The sequence below is a fragment of the Saccopteryx bilineata genome, chromosome 3, assembly GCF_036850765.1.
Source record: "Saccopteryx bilineata isolate mSacBil1 chromosome 3, mSacBil1_pri_phased_curated, whole genome shotgun sequence".
Classification (NCBI taxonomy): Eukaryota; Metazoa; Chordata; class Mammalia; order Chiroptera; family Emballonuridae; genus Saccopteryx; species Saccopteryx bilineata.
The window spans coordinates 8672042-8689512 of NC_089492.1; the positions used below are offsets into that span (position 1 = coordinate 8672042).

Here is a 17471-nt window from a genome sequence, read left to right on the forward strand (position 1 = left end):
GACAGATGCATTAGCCTGGTACAAGTTACTCTGTCAAATGATCAACCACAGACCTATAATTATGAAAGTTATATATGAGTAATTAATTTATTAAGCCCTTGTTGAGCATGTAGCTATAGGGATTGATGGAGCACTCTTAGCTCACAGGGAGGTTACTGTTTTAGGGTAATTGGACTTGTATATAATATATGTCAGTATCTGAAAGTGGCCTGAGAAAGGTATGTCCTTAGCTCAGGTTCGTGGAGGATCTCGAATACCTCAACCCAGAAAGTTGGCATTTTATTCATTTGGTCCCAACTATATATTCAGTGCGGGAGAGGTGAGTGAGTAATAGAATTAATAGAATAAGCAGTGATTGCTGCACTCTTTGACTTACAGTTCCATGTAAAGTAAATGTATTTACCTTCCAGTCACACGTTGCCGTTAGGTTATGAAGCATGCTTGTATAGGAGGTGCCCCATGGAGTTAAACAGCCCTTGAACATCTTTGAGTGGTCTGTGAAGTACCCTTAAAATAGAATTTATTTGGTGTGCATACAGAATATTGGCATTCCTTTAGAATCCCTGGTATTTCACACACACACTTACACTCACACCTTTAAGTCAGTGACCCCTAGTCCAGGAAGAAGCTCCCGCTGTGAGCAGGTGAGAAAGACAGGCTGACACCAGCCCTTCTGCTGCCCTCCCCACGTGCTCAGGGACTGGAGTGGGGCCCCAGTGCTGTTCGCATTGATTTTGCTCTCTCTCTGGTTCTTGTCAATTTACTTAAAGGCACAAAGGCACAGGTACGTGACACCATTGGGGTTTCCATTTGTTCTCAACTAATCCTTTTTGCTATGTACATAAAGATTCGGGTTAGTGACTAGCTATAGTTTTCTTTAAGGACCATCTTTGTGCCTCGAGCAGACCCTCCTTAACAGTTACAGTCCAGATTCTGCAGCCTGCCTGCACCTTGCTTGCTGCCTCTTACCCCAAACTGCATTGTGACCTCACTTGTGGGTGCTGTATGTCTCACCACTACTTCCTGTGTAAAAATGTTGCATTTAAACTGCAGCAGAAAGTCTGGAGGAATAGAAGGACTCGGGTTTTATTTCTGAGTGTGATATTCTCCCTGGTTTGCTGAAATCCAGCCTCATGGGCATGTGCTTTCCTGAGCTTATGGGGTGTCATGTGGGACAAACTCATGACTGATGGGTCTTCACATAAGATGCCATCTAAAGGCAGCCGTGCCGCGCCTCTGTAAAGCGGTCACGTGCGTGTGGAATTCAGTTTGTGATTTGGCTGTGGCCCTGCGTTTTAAAGTCTCTGTTTCCAGGACTGGAGGGGCTCTCTAGCTGAGTCTTCTCCCCTCCCCCTGAGCTGAGCTTTCGCCAGTAGGATAACTGCTTATTGATTATCTGATGCGCTGTTCGGGTGTGGAAATCAAGCAAGTGGTTATTGATTCTGAAGTGTTTTTCATGGATAATGAATGCTGTAAGAGGACGGATTAGGGACTGAGGGAGGATGACTTTGCTTGGCCAGTTTCTCACTTGTTCTCACAGATACCAGAAGGATATCCTCAGATTGTCCATGCTTCTGATAATTGATCCAACATGGTCTCTTTCTTTATGGAGAACTGCAGGGGGCTTCCACTCTGGAACACCGGGGGATAGTTTTTCTAATGGGCGTTGTTGTTTGTTCTCTTTTCTTATTGTGAAGGTATAATGTGTGTTAGCACATATGCTCTAGAAAATTTGGATGAGCTAAAAGAAGAAAACACTAATCAGCCATGTTTCTTTTTCAGTTCTTTTTCATTGTGTATATTCTGAGTTGCAAACGGCAGGCTTAGGAAGCAAGGCAGAATTTTTCAGTCAGTTTTGGACTCCCTGAAATGGAGGTCAGAACCATAGATTGATACAAATAGTACATTAGTACGTAATCATTGCATATAATTTTTTTAAAATTTATTTTTTTGTATTTTTCTGAAGTTGGAAACAGGGAGGCAGTCAGACAGACTCCCGCATGCGCCTGACCGGGATCCACCCGGCATGCTCACCAGGGGGCGATGCTCTGCCCATCTGGGGTGTTGCTCTGTTGCAACCAGGGCCATTCTAGCGCCTGAGGCAGAGGCCATGGAGCCATCCTCAGCGCCCGGGCCAACTTTGCTCCAGTGGAGCCTCGGCTGCGGGAGGGGAAGAGAGAGACAGAGAGGAAGGAGAGGGGGAGGGGTGGAGAAGCAGATGGGCGCTTCTCCTGTGTGCCCTGACCGGGAATCGAACCCGGGACTCCTGCACGCCAGGCCAACGCTCTACCACTGAGCCAACCGGCCAGGGCCTGCATATGATTTATATAGTATTAAGATATGAATAAGTAGTTAAGTAAACTGATTGGAAATATGTACTTTAGAATGTTTTCCAGCGACAGTTTAGGATGATGCAGAATAGTTTGGAAGGCACATCTGGAGGCTATCTGCCTGGCCTGGCCCTGTCCCAGGCTACGACATTTACTGGGACAGGAACCCATGATTTTTAAACTGAGAAGCCAGAGCTGGAAAGGACTTAGGGATGTACCCAAGGCCACAAACCTGACAACCTAGTTAACCTTTGTGTCCCAGTATAGGTGCTTGGTGAAAGCTTATGAGTTAAAAATAACAGGTGGAATGGTATTCTTGAATTACTCCTATTTAAAGGTGAGCTTGGCTCCATTGAGTGATGGGTAGTCAGACTGTAGGAGATGGGAGCAGGCTAGGAGTTGATTGTTTCCCCTCTTGAGCCAAGCCACAAAGCATGAAAATCACCCAGAGAGCCCTCGGCAGACCAGAGTGTGGTGTGTCTCTACCTGGCTGTTGGGAAACCTGTGTGGTGGAGCCGGAAGAGGGGCCGTTTCTGCCCCTGCAACAGAGGGGCAGTGGTGTCATTCAGACGCCAAGGAATGGCCCGTGGAGCTGGGCGGGCTTAGCAGGCGTCTTTTCTTGGAGTTCTGTTAGTTAATGGACCTGTAGAAATGGGAGCTTGGTGCTGCGCTCCCAGATAACAAACAGCCCAGTGGTTGGGGCTGGATCTTGCAGAGGCTGGGCTAGAATTTTGAAAGAACATCTCCAAATTCAAAGTGACCTTGAAATGTTAGAGGAATGACTCATCCCAAGTGGCATAGAGAAAGGCAGTTTTTTAAAAAGTGCACAGGACTTTCGCTCCCGGGATATTGCCGTTCATCTCAGCGAGAGCTCTATGCAGTGAGAGGTAGTGGGAACAGGTGGGGAAACTGAGGCCCGGGGACGTGAAATATGTAGCTCATCTCCACATACATGTAGTGTCTAGACTGGCAAACGCGTGTCTAAGTGAAACACAGAGTTGGGCTCCAAAGCCAGCCCTTACCCCCTGCTAACACGGTGTCTGTGCAGTCAGGACAGATTGTTCAGGCCGCAGGGTGGGGCTTGCTCGTTTCATGGGCTGGTGTGGCTCACAGGGACTGAGCCCCACTCTGAGCTCCACCTTAACCTACCAACTTCTAGATCGAGGTCGGTGAGCTCTGCAGAGCCCTCGTGTTAGTCCCTGTGTCTCTGCCTGCTCAGGCAGACGCTGGCGTCTGTGCCCCCGGCTGCTTTATGGTGCCTTCATGGTACGCTGTCACCTCTTACCTGGACTGCACCTTAGCCAGGTTGACTTGTTACCGCCCGATGTGGTCTACAAGTGCTGCTAAGTCACGGCCTCGTGAAGCCTGGCCTGCTCGGTCCAGGCGCTGCCTTGCGTCCACCTGTGAGGTATGAGACGAGTGCCTGGGCAGTGGCTGTGCGCAGTGGGCAGTGTGGTCTCACACAGAGGAAAGGCAGGCCAGAACTCTCCCTCCGCCATGCAGAGAAGTCTCTTGCTGATGGGTAAAGTGTTCAAATATTAAACAGGGAATAAACCTGAATATTCAAAGGTTTAGGAACATACTTTAAATATAATGTCAGAACCCTCCCTCATGCTGTATAAATAAATACATTGCATTGGATTGAAGGTGCGTGCATGTGTGTGTGTGTGTGTGTGTGTGGTGTGTTGAAACTGATCATTAGAAGGTTTAGGAACATAAAAAAGGCAGGAAATCCAAGTTTTTGAACAAAGTTTGGTATATTTAATTATGTAAAGTTTCAAAAGTTCTGTAAGGCAAAGGACACCATACACAATGTTAAAAGACAAATGAGAGAAAATTATTTGCCACATGCATTACTAAAGCATGCCATCCTTATGCAAGACAGTCCTTACAAATTGATAAGACCAGCAATGGAAAACTAGGCTAAGTACAGAAACAGGCAGAAAGGGAAGTGTGAATGGGCGGCCAGACACCGAAAGATACTCTATCCTCCTGTAGTCCGGTGTTTCACAAGATTTAGAAAAAGACACCTGTGTGCTGGGGAGGTTATAGAGCAGGGGGCGGAAACCTATAGCTCGCGAGCCAGATGTGGCTCTTTTGATGGCTGCATCTGGCTCGCAGACAAATCTTTAATAAAAAAATAATAATGTTAAAAATATAAAACATTCTCATGTATTACAATCCATTCATTTCCTACCGCTCATGTTCATGATTACGGGTGGCTGGAGCCAATCACAGCTGTCTTCCGGGACAACATCAAATTTGTATTGGATAATGCATAACGTACACGGGTCATTGTATGGCTCTCACGGAATTACTTTTTAAAATGTGTGGCGTTCATGGCTCTCTCAGCCAAAAAGGTTCCGACCCCTGTTACAGAGAAACAGACTCCTTTATATTTGCATTGCTATTGGACATGTGATCATAACCCAAGGAAAGGAACATGGCAATATTAATAAACATTTGAAATCACACCGTCTCCCTCAGCAGCTTTGTTATTGTGACTATATCTTTTCAGAGATAAGCTAGCGTATGAGAATATTGATTGCAGTTTTGCTTTTTAGTGGCAAAAACTGGAAGTATCTCAGGAGGTAGATAGTTCTATAAATTACAATAGAGTTTATTATGGAATATAATCATGGTTAAAATAACTAATCAGATTTAATTGTGCCACATTTCTTGATCTTTATTCATTAGGAGAAAAGCAAACCACAGAGTCTTGTAATAATATTCCATCTGTTTGCTTTTCTAAGTGAGAAAAGGGGAGAGAAACCGTCTATGTGTGTGTTTGTATTTTTTAAGCATACGGAAAGTTTTGCTGAAATACACTCCAGGATTATTAGTTTTTCTTATTTCAAGGAGATGGGATTGGGGAAGAGAAAGGGACATAATTGTTATCTTTCTACATCTTAGTATGTGAATTACCTTTGTAATTTTGAGAGCAAATGGAATTAGGATTTTGGAAGTGTGATCAGTACTACAAAGCATGTATAGGATAGTATAAAAGAATTTATCACTTCCCCCTCTAGGCAGGCACTATAATTTATGGCTCGTATTACATGGCTTTACTATTGCAGTTATAGCTCATTGTATTTTATATGCCCGGCACAGGGCCAACGCTAAGTAGTTTTTGAAGAAAGAAAAAGACTTGTTCTGAGAGACTCCACTACATGCAGGGAGCATTTCGCTGAGCACTGTGGACCCAGCGCAGCGCTGGGAACTGGGTGTACAACAGCAGGTTAGGGGACGCTGGCAACTGGGCGGCGCAAGGGGCCCAGGAGAGAGGGAACGACAGGCTCCAGGCTCGTGCGGGAGGCTCCGCTTCCATCTGACCTTGGACAGTGTTAGAAGAGGGGGTTTGGAGTCGCAGGAAGCTGCATTCTCCCCTGGGCTCACCCTTGAGTTGCACTTTCTCATCTGTGAGAGGGCTTCCCTGAAGGAGTTCAGGATACTCAGCAGGACGGGTCCCGGCACAGTCAGTGCTTAATAAAGGGCAGTCGTAATTACGGGGACAGAGAACCAGGGGTTGGGTCTGCAGGCCGGTGGGAAGTTTTGTGGATGTTTCCCGGTTTGGGAAGGTCTGACACAGGGTGACAGGCCAACAGACAATCCCCCACTCCCAGAGAAAGGCCTGTTTAATCATGGATGTGATCTGAACATTCAGAGGAGGGCCTCATTGGAGGAATAGATAAGGTATCTTAAAAAGAATATTGAATTTTAATGTATTCCCAAGGCACGTGTGACTGCCAGCCCTGAGCAATATGGAGTATTTGGGGCCCTGCCACCTGGCAGTTTCTGGCTGACTGCTGCAGTGGCCCGGGCTGGGCCGCCCCGTGGTGTCATCGTCATTGTCCTTGTCATCAAAAACATTTACTGAGCTGATGGTGTACCAGGCAGTGTCTTAATCTCCACAATGCATACCTCTATGAGGGAAATACCAGTATTCATTTGCTAGCAGGAGATGAGGTTCACAAAGGGGAAGTCCCTTGACCAACCACACTGAGTAAGGGCTAGATCTGGAATGTGGACTTAGGTCTGCGCCCACGTTAGGGTACAGGGGAAAGGCCCGAGCTCTGAGATCAGAAAGGTTTCAGTTTTAAAGTTCCCGTTGATGAGCTGCACGGCCGTGGGCACGTTTCCGTGTGGCTACACAGTGAGGATGGTAATAGTGCTCACCGCCTCACAGCTTAGTTAGAGTGACTGGAGTAATAACAAGTGCTACGTGCAGTGACGGGCGTATACTAAATACTGCACAGACTAGCTGTGGTCACTGTCAGGACTGGGACAGTGAGTCTGCGCTTAGGGACTGCGGCGAGGTTCAGCGTTCGGATGGGTGTACGGGTCCCTTTCAGCCCGCGTGGAGCAAGCTGTGTGATTAGTGCCGGGTGGCCCTCTCTCCAGAGGAATGCCAGCAGTTGAAATCCAGGTTGAGTGGCCCTTTTTGGTTTGCTTGGGAAAATAATACTATCTTGTTCTTTTTTCAGAGCACCAGCTCTTAGTAATAGAGTCACCCAGCTCTTAGAATTGTCTTACCTTCTGTATAACAATGCCGTGAATGCCAGAAAGTCCATACAAATATTGAAGAGCGTGGCTCTGCACAGTAGACACATTGGATTTTCCCCTGTTCTTCTGCCCAGTCTCTAGCCTCTCCTACTTTCTCCCCAGCCCCCGCCTTACCAACCTCCCAGAAGTCTCCTCGCAGTTGGACGTGGTAAAAGATCTTAAGACGGGGCTTTATCCTGCCCTCTGAAGTGGCCTGAACTGATCGGGCCAGGGCTGCGTCCTGCCTCACCTGTCTGGTCTCATTGTCACACCCTGTCTGTGACAGTGCTTCCTGTCCTCCACCCCCCACCAAGGCCCTTCATTTTTCTCCTCTTCCTACCCCCCTGAATTGACATTCTGTTCAGACTGCATGCTGTACTCTGTCACTGGGCCCTCCTCCTGGCCCAGGCCTGCACTTCCCTCCACCAGGAGCGTGGGTCCTGGCTCGCCCCCTCTGTGCCCGTGGAGACCCTGCTCCGTGGGTCCCGGCCCGCCCCCTCCGTGCCCGTGGAGACCCTGCTCCGTGGGTCCCGGCCCGCCCCCTCCGTGCCCGTGGAGCTCCTGCTCCGTGGGTCCCAGCCCGCCCCCTCCGTGCCCGTGGAGACCCTGCTCCGTGGGTCTCAGCCTGCCCCCTCCGTGCCCGTGGAGACCCTGCTCCGTGGGTCCCGGCCCGCCCCCTCCGTGCCCGTGGAGACCCTGCTCCATGGGTCCCAGCCCGCCCCCTCCGTGCCCGTGGAGCTCCTGCTCCGTGGGTCCCGGCCCGCCCCCTCCGTGCCCTGGAGACCCTGCTCCGTGGGTCCCGGCCCGCCCCCTCCGTGCCCGTGGAGCTCCTGCTCCGTGGGTCCCGGCCCGCCCCCTCCATGCCCGTGGAGACCCTGCTCCATGGGTCCCGGCCCGCCCCCTCCGTGCCCGTGGAGCTCCTGCTCCGTGGGTCCCGGCCCGCCCCCTCCGAGCCCGTGGAGAACCCTGCTCCGTGGGACCCGGCTGCCCCCTCTGTGCCTGTGGAGCTCCTGCTCCGTGGACCCCTCACTTTGCACAGAGGGATGTGCGTGTTTATACCCCCTTTCCAGTGAACTGTCACCCTTAGATTTACAGTGTGGTCTGTACAAAAATACTTGAAATGTGAGACAGAAGTTACTATTCTCTTTGATATTAAGTACATCTCTCCATGTTGTAACTGATCATGGATGTAGAGGTAATAATGTCTGATTTGGGGGGGGGAGGGTGGTTCATGCCACATGCCAGGCACTATTCTAAGCAACTTACCTTTAATTCCCATCATTACTCCCCTCCGTAGGATTATTAGTATTATTCCAAGGTATACTTCCCTGAAAGAGCCCTTATATTTTAAAATGCGTGTCCGCACTAGGAAATTTCACATACATGTGTATGTGTATGTACTACTCACAAAAATTACAGGATATTTCAGAATGAACATGAAGCGATAAAATGCTCCCATGTATAAGACGCATCTTAATTTTGGGGCCTGAAATTTGAGGGAATAAAATGAATTGCACAAAGTTATTGAACTCAAGTTTTATTCATCATAAAATTCATACAACTCCTCAGCTGTCAGAACTCCCATCTATTATCTTGTCCTCATCTGTGTCTGATGACAAATCACTGTCTTCATATATATTGCCTTGTCCTCAGTTCCATCTATGGCATTTGAAATGCCACCACCACTGTATAAGACGCACCCAGTTTCTAGACCCCAATTTTTTTCAGAAAAGGGTGCGTCTTATACATGGGGAAATGTGGTAGATGGACTGTGTGGTCAGTCAGTTGTAGCAGTAGCAGAGCGCACAGGACCCATGACCTGGCCTGTGGTTAGGGACCCAGTCTCACCCTCTGCCTCTCTCAGGTCCCTTTTGTGTTTCCCCGGCCCAGGAAGCACGATTCCCCCTTGCAGAGCGCCAGTGAAGGTTAACGGTGACACTGTGAAAAGCACTGGGGGCAGAAAAGGTTCTTAGCCGGCGCCCGTGCTCCCTTCCTGTGGCTGTTCTCGGCCTTGGCAGACAGGGTGAGTCCGTCACCCCTGGCAGACAGAGCCTCTCGTACCCTTTCTAACCCCCGCATGGAACTCCCACTTCAGGACAATGCAGAGCCTAGGGAGGGCGGGGCGAGGCCGGGACTGAGGAGCGGGGCAGGTGGGGAGAGTGGGAGTTCTCTGATTCTTCTTGCACTGGTCGGTGGGCACCTGGTAGTCTGTTAACCTGAAGATTTTTATATCTATCATTTGAAATATGTTATCATTTCAAGCAGACGAAACAAAAAGCCTGATGCTTATGTGTTATTTACTACTGAGACCTTTCTCCTGAAAGCAGCTGGAATTCAGGCAGCTGAATTCTTTTTGTTTGTTAGTTTGCTGGCCTCGGAAAACAGAAGGTGGTGTCCGGTGGGGCGGGCGTCAGTGCTGAGTGGGGCTCTGTGGCCCCGGGCGGGAGGGGGTGGGGGCCTAGCAGCAGCTGCCGTGGGAGATCAGACATGTGCATCCTGTCTGCCTGGCAGGTGTGGCCTTTCTTCTGTGTCCCTCTGAGCCAGTCTCCGGGTGGGCAGTAACTGGAGCCATGTCTTACTGTTTCCCATCTCTCAGCCCGCAGTGCTGACGTCCACTGTAGGCATCGTGAATTTTTAACATGGTGATGACGAGAAGGCGGCTGTGGGCCTTGTCCCCTGGCAGCAGGCGCTGTGACACTTGTTCCCATGGTTGTGCTGAGACCGCCTTCCCCGTCCAGACTGCATTCTCTTCCTCCATGCCCATTGCGCCCACGCAGCCTTGGAGGGCGCCTTTGAGGGGGACAGATTTTAAATTTCATCTCAATTATCAAACAGCCTAGGGGGTGTAAGAGGGAAAGTACTTCTTGGCCCTGGCCAGCTAGCTCAATGGTAGAGCGTCGGACCAGCGTGTGGAAGTCCCGGATTCATTTCCTGGCCCGGGCACACAGGAGAAGCGCCCATCTGCTTCTCCACCCCTCCCCTTCTCCTTCCTCTCTCTCTCTCTTCCCCTCCCGCAGCCAAGGCTCCATTGGAGCAAGGTTGGCCTGGGTGCTGAGGATGGCTCCATGGCCTCCACCTCAGGCACTAGAATGACTTCAGCAGCAATGGAGCAACGCCCCAAATGGGTGGAGCATCGCCTCCTAGTGGGCGTGCCGGGTGGATCCTGGTCGAGTGCATGCAGGAGTCTGTCTCTCTACCTCCCTGCTTCTTACTTCACAAAAATACAAAAATAATAAAATAAAATTTAAAAAAGAGGGAAAATGCTTCTTAAATTCCCGAAAAGGGAATCCACAGATCTCAGTCAGCAGATAGTTACTGAGCCCTGGCTTGCTGAGCCCAGCTCACCGAGACACCCAGTGGTGTTGAAGGATGGGGACACAGAGGTGAGCCGGAGGCAGCCCCTGCCTCTCTCAAGGTCTGGTGGCCGGGAAGGAGCCGTACTTACACAAATATGATACAGTGTGGTGGGTATAGGTGGGTGTGCAGAGAGGTACAGGGAATTATGGGCAAGGAAGGACCGTTGCCAACTAAGGAAAGTCCTTATAGAGGAAAAGGTGTTGAATTGAGTCTTGGAAGACAGGAGGTTGATAGCTAGGGTTTTGTTAGATACGAATTTGTTCATTTATTCATTCAGTACACATTACACATCTCCTTTGAGCCTCCGTACTAATTCACGCCTCCCTGTATTCCACGGCGGAGGGAGAGAGAGGTGGAGAGTTGAGCACGGGCATCTGCACTGCTTCCTGTGTCACCTCCCTCACACTGCCTGGGTCTGTGCAGGTCGTGCCTGCGCCTTGTTACCTCGGGGTGTGAGGCTGTGGTACTCCTTTCCAGAACCCTGCGAAGGTGGGGGGCCTCGCTGTCCGTGACAGTGGGCACGTCTGCCATGGTCACGTGCTCTGAGGCCAGCTTAGCAGGACCATGCTGGGTGCTGTGTGGGTAACAGTAGAGGAGCAAGAGCTGCAATAAAGAGACTCCTGCAGGGAGTTTTGCAGTGCATGATTCCACATGTAAGTGAGGCCATCTGGTACTTGTTTTTTCTGACAGTGGCCGAAGCCATTCTCTAGTGCCCGAGGCGGAGGCCATGGAGCCATCCTCAGCACCCAGGCCAACTTTGCTCCAATGGAGCCCTGGCTGCAGGAGGGGGAGAGAGAGACAGAGAGGAAGGAGAGGTGATCCTGGACAAGGTTGATAACATGGGGATGGTGAGACGCTGTCAGAGTCGGGATCTATTTGAAAGGTCGGGGCAACAGGATTTGCCAGCGGGTTGCATCTGAGATACGAGAAAGAAGAACCAAGCATGACTTGGTGGGTTTCAGCCTGAGCAGGGACAGCAGTATATTTGCCAGTAAGTGACTGAGATGTGGGGGACCTCAGGGAAAGGCGGGCTGGGCAGCTCATCAGGGTTTGTGCTTAGCACGTTAACGTTGGCCACGGTCACTGGGCATTCTCGTGGACGGACTGAGCAGGCAGTTGATGTAGAAGTCTGCATTTCAGGGGCCGGGGAGTCTGGGCTGGGCACGGTAGCTGGGTGGAGGTTGTCAGCTGATGGAAGTCACTTAAAGCTGTTGGACGAGGTGAGATCCCAAGACTGCACGTTGACAGCGAAGAATAAAGCCCCAAAGGCTGAGGCCACGGCTCTTGCACGTGATGAGGTCAGGGCAGCGAAGGACCAGCCGAGTCCGTGGGGAGGCGCAGCCATGAGGGAGGACAGGGAGGACAGCGTGATGTACTGAAGTCAGGTGAAGAACGTTCTCACGGACTCAGGACACAGCGCTGGAAGGTTACCAGAGACAAAGGCAGTGCTGGGAAGTTGAAGAGGGTGCAGAGAATCAAATGTATGGTGATGACGGGTGACCTGATTTTGGTGGTAAGCTCACAATGCAATATACAGATGGTGTAGCGCATAGAGTTGTACCCTGGAAACTTACAGAATGGTATCAACCAATGTCATCTCAATAAATTCCGTTTTTTAAAAGCCTGACCTGTGGTGGCACAGTGGGTAAAACATCCACCTGGAACGCTGAGGTCGCAGGTTTGAAACCCCAGGCTTGCCTGGTCAAGGCACATATGACAAGCAAGCAATGAACCACTAAAGGGAAGCAACTATGAGTTTATATTCCTCGCTTCCCCACCCTCTGTAAATTGAGTAAGTAAAATCTTTTAAAAAAAAAGACTAAAATAGTGTTTTAAGGAGTTAGGAGTTACTGATGGAGCATTCACTCTCTTGAGAAATTTTTGTATCTTTTTTTTTTTTTTTGAACTTATTGAGGTGACATTGGTTAATAAAATTATAGCTGTCAGGTATACAGTTCTATTAATACGGCATTTGTATGTTGTATTGTGTGCTCACCACCCCAAGTCACGTCTCCGTCCCTCACCATTGATCCCCTTCACCCTCTTCTACCTCCCCTGCCCCTGGGAATCACTGTCCTGTGTCCGTCTTAGGAGTTCTTTCTCTTTCCTTTTTAATCCCTTCACCTTTACACCCATCCACCCAGCCCCCACCCCTCCAACAGCTCCGTCTTTTCTCTATGAGTCTGTTTCTATTTTGTTTGTTAGTTTGTGTTGTTCATTAGATTCCACATATAAGTGAGGCCATATGGTACTTATTTTTTCTGACTGGCTGATTTCACTTAGCATAATGCTCTCCAGGTCCGTCCATGCTGTTGCAAAAGGTAAGATTTCCTTCTTTTTTACAGCTTTATACTCATTCATCAGTACCACGGCCTTTAAGGTGGATATGAGTCTCTTTTCATAGGTCAGAAAACCAAAGATCATAGTGAGGAAATTTATTCACAAATATTTTACTAACATGTTTTATGTGCCAGCTAGGATCGTAGCCATGGAAGTTGAAAAAGGAAGGTCACAAGCTGTCAGGTGGTGAAACCAAACCTGAAACCTTGTATCGGTCTGATCAACGCCTGCACACTTGGGGAGATGGGGTGTGAGAAAGCATCGTGGAAACGCTCCCCAGGGCTTAGGGAAAAAAATGAAAGGAAATTAACATGAGTCGCAGAGAAAGAGACATGTTAGAACACAGGCAGTTGTCTTTTGCAAGCCAAGGTTGATTCTGTAAGGAGAATTTTCTCCTTGTTTTCTGATCGTCATCACTTCTAAATTGCTTAAAAATGTTAGGATTATTTGACCCCCTCGTCCTACGGGGAGTCCATGGCTTAGTAACGATATAAGTGAGCTGAATGCTATGAAAGAGAAAGGGGAACCCTGCTTTAACAGAGTGAAACACTCAGCACCCTGCTAACCACCTTCTGGATGTGTTCAATAAATAATGGATGTTTTCTCTTTGCTTTCCTTTTGAGAGAGTTTCTGGTGATCAGTCAATGTTTAAAATAGCTCTAGCAATCAGTCGATGTTCAAATAACTGGCAAATGATAGCTCAGACTCCTCTTTCTTCTTTTTAGAGCATGTACAAAATGAAGAGAACTATGCACAAGTTCTGGATAAGTTTGGGAGTAATTTTTTAAGCCGAGACAACCCCGATCTTGGCACTGCTTTCGTCAAATTTTCTACTCTTACAAAGGAATTGTCCACACTGCTGAAAAATCTGGTAAGCCATTTCATACGTGATTTTTTTTTTCAATTCCAACCAAAAAGCCTTTCTTATCCTAGGTATAGAGTCACATGTAAAGAGAATTCCTAGAATTTGTGCTCCTGGCCCAGCTGATAGCCAAGTGGATGTGTTGAGTCTGAGAGAAACAACAGTTATCCTGAATTCCTTCCCACATTCTCCTGTTCTGTTTCTGTTTTAGATGACTTTCAGCAACTTTTGCCTTTCAATTAGCTGAAACCATTCTGACGGCTTCTGTGTCAAATGCACGTGGTCCATCTCACTTGTGTGAAGATGACCGTGCATTTCGATGCCTGATTGACAGATACTTAACCCCTCCCCACTCCCCACACCCTGTTAACCCACTCTGAAGAAAAAGATTTTGAGATTCAGTGAATCTGGGGTTTCACAAGTCCCTAAAAATCCACAACACTGGAGGTGCTGACCCTAGGAGGCAGACACAGAGTTGGGGATGGGGGGCTGTTTATCAGGCAGTTTTGTCTGGGCACCCCTAGATTCTGCCCACCACCCTCCGCCAGCCTCGCACTGTGCCCATCCTGAGAAAGGTCCATTCTGTGAGCTAATTTAATCCGGTCCCATTTCTCCTGAGACCGCGAGAGATAGGAGTGTGGGGGTTGACAGGTGCCCAGGAACGCGAGTCCCTTCCTCAGCTCGCTCCTGCCCGAGACGAGCTGTGCTCTCTCTTCCTCTCCCCCAGTCTCCCACCTTGCTCCGTGGCCCCCTGTGAGGAGCCAGAACTCACACTCAAGATGCCTTGACCTTGGGTCAGTTACTCACAGATCAGACCGGCTCTGAGGCCTCAGGCGAGAACCTTGTCACAAATCTATCTGATACATACAGGTGGCTGACTTTCAGATGAATACGCCCTTTTGGAATAACAAAAACATTCCTTAGTATATTAACCTGAATATTTGACCAATCAGAATATTTTTGCCTGTCATGCTAGATAAATACATCTGGGTGTCTGTCTGTCTTCCTGACAATTTAATTCTAATTGGTGGTTTATGCCATTGATTGAGTCTTACTCAGTGACAGTTCATCGTAAAGAAAATAAAGGTCCAGGATAGAAATATGTCTCATTTTCAAAAACTTGAGGAAGGATCATTTAGCCTTAGCATGTACATATTTCTACACTTTGGGGGTTTGGATAAATCCATGATATTTCTATAAATCTTAGATTGTTTAAATCTCTTTTATTAGGAAGGGGATCCTCCCATTTCTCCTTCCTCTCGGCTTCCCCTGCCTCTTCTGGTGGCATGGCTCACAGGACGGTGTGGTGGGCGGGCAGGAGGTGAGGCCAGACCCTGGCAGTGCACTTGGGTAACACTGACGAAGCTCGCTGTGGGAGGAAGCTCTGGCTCGCGGGCCAGTGTTCTCACAGGGGCGTCTTGCTAACCTTCCATTTCCAGGAGACCAGATGTGTTTGGCTTGAGCCAAGAGTCATCTCTTCCGTGTTCCAGTTGTTTCCCTACTTGCCTCCGCTGTAGTTTCCTCCACTGAGTGTGTGGGTGGGTGTGCGTGCGGACCCTCCACGCAAGTTAGTAGCCACTCAAGCATCAGTTACTGTCTGCATTTGCTTACCGCCCTACTGACACAGCTGATGTTTACTGAACACTTTCCTGAACCTGGCAGTGTGCAGACTGTGTGAATTTCATATTTAACAGCTTGCAACAGTCCTGCGGAATGAGGAAACTGAGGCACAGTGAGATGATGTAACTTGCTCAGGCACACTGTTAATAAGTAGATGTGACCGGACATTGTCTCTGCCTCCATTGTCTTGGCCACCTGCCACCGGCCCTCCTCGGTCCCCTCCTGCCCTGGGCCTGTCTCCCTGACTAGAAGTGCTGGTCTAGCGAGGCCCCTGCACCTGCCCAAGCTGCAGGCCGCCTTCTTGCACATCAGTTCTTTTTTTAAGAAGTAGAAGTCTAAGAAGGATCTAAATGAAATTGCTAGAAGACCCAATTCATTTCATTAAAAATATAAACAGCAACATTTTCCATTTGAAGATAGTGGCGGCATCCCTTTGGAGGGGCGGGCCCGGGAAGACTCAGTGTGTACTGTCGCTGGTTGCTAAGGGAACGCTATTCTGATTGAATAAAAAGTCAGTCCCAGGAGTTGGTATACCCTACAACAGTCCGCAGCTTACTGCTTCCCTTTTTATGTTTGCCAGGAAAGGGAAGAGCCCAGCAGGTAGGCTGATGGGGCCCCGCCTTGGAGCAGAGGGTGCAGAGGAAGCCAGGCCCCCAGGGAGCGAGGGAGGGACTTCTGGGTCAGCTTGCAGCACCTAGAGTCCCAGGCTGAGGATTTGGGTGGGCACCCTACTTTGTCGAAGCTCTGGAACACGCCCTGGGAACCAGCATATCTCAGAGGATCCCCTGCAATTGTATTCACTGAGGCTAGAAAAGGCTGGAAATGTTAAGCAATGCTGTATACAGTTGAGATTTAGAAAGTGAGTTGTTTTTCTTTAAAAGTATTTTTCTATTTCTTAGACTTTCTAATTGTATCCTCAGTTCAGCCAGCAAATACCAAATGTCTATTGTGTTCCATTTGCTAATTAAGATGCTGCTTATAATGGGAATTTTAATAGCTTATATTAAAACATTATATATTTTTATGGAGGAAAACGAAAGGTAGATTTTGGGGTCAGGTCTAGCTTTCGATTTTTGACTCACTCAAGATAGGGGGAAATTTTCATCATTCTTGTTACTTCTCAGCAGTCGGGTTTGCAGGCCTCTGTGCTTCGGAGTTTCTGAAGGGTTGGTGCTGAGAACTTCAGACCCACTAAGTGACGGGGACTCTCCGTCACTATTGAGCTGTTTTTCTTTTTCCTTTTCAGTACTTTTCATGACTGTGGGAGGGTGGTGACCCAGCGGGAAGTCTGTGAATTCCCCCAGGAGCTGCGCAGATTTCCGTATTAACATCAGACAGGGCTGAGGCTGGCTTTTATCAATCAGCTTCCGAAACTGACAATGTCTAGGGACCACAAGGAGGATTTTATCCGCAGCTGATGCCTCTCAGAGTCGATACACCAAGTCAGGGTGAAGGCGCCTCGCTCGTCTTACTGCCTCTCCCGTTCACATCCATAAGTGATTTTTGTAAAAAACTGTTTGACCCCAGAAATGTTTACCTTGTCACATACGATGACAGCCCGTGAAATGTAGGCAGAGGGAGGAATATGGGTTGGGGCTTCCATCAGACCTGGGATCTCAGCTCCCAACTTCCTAGCTCTGTCGCCTTGGGAGAATCACTCCACTTCCCTCCTGCCGGGTGTCCTGCTCTATGAAAGGGACTGATAGTCTGTTTCTTGGTCGTGGTGGGACCTCACTGCGGCCCTGGAAGTAGATCATTAAGCACCACACCTGACAGGTGGACTTCCTTCACAAATACAAGCTTTTATTACTCACACCTTCCCATGTGATCTTTATGGTAACTTCAAGTGCACAGGCAGGTATGGAAAGTCCTGTCTCATTTTATAGCCAGGTGGACCAAATCTCCAAAGACGTCATACTCTTTGGAGGCAGTGGAGTTCGGGCCGGAGCTTATCTTCCTGGACTACAGATCGGGCTAAGCTCTGTCTGAGCAGGCTACCCCTCCCCCACCAAAGTGCAGAGTCACGCCATTGCCCTGTAGACTGCAGACTGCGTGCGCTCAGCCCCACCCCCACCAAAGTGCAGAGTCACGCCATTGCCCTGTAGACTGCGTGTGCTCAGCCCCACCCCCACCAAAGTGCAGAGTCACGCCATTGCCCTGTAGACTGCCTGCGCTCAGCCCCACCCCCACCAAAGTGCAGAGTCACGCCATTGCCCTGTAGACTGCGTGCGCTCAGCCCCACCCCCACCAAAGTGCAGAGTCATGCCATTGCCCTGTAGACTGCGTGCGCTCAGCCCCACCCCCACCAAAGTGCAGAGTCACGCCATTGCCCTGTAGACTGCGTGCGCTCAGCCCCACCCCCACCCCCACCAAAGTGCAGAGTCACGCCATTGCCCTGTAGACTGCGTGCGCTCAACCCC

At 49.2% G+C, this 17471-nt stretch overlaps 1 protein-coding gene across 3 annotated transcripts in view; it reads left to right on the top strand.

Moving 5' to 3' along the window:
* ASAP1 (ArfGAP with SH3 domain, ankyrin repeat and PH domain 1) overlaps positions 1–17471 on the top strand; it is a 315266-nt gene that overhangs the window by 188134 nt on the left and 109661 nt on the right. For all 3 annotated transcript variants that reach the window (XM_066265648.1, XM_066265647.1, XM_066265649.1), the window contains exon 5: positions 13295–13440. In XM_066265648.1, the coding sequence (XP_066121745.1) occupies positions 13295–13440 (146 nt within the window). The remainder of the gene's footprint in view (positions 1–13294; positions 13441–17471) is intronic.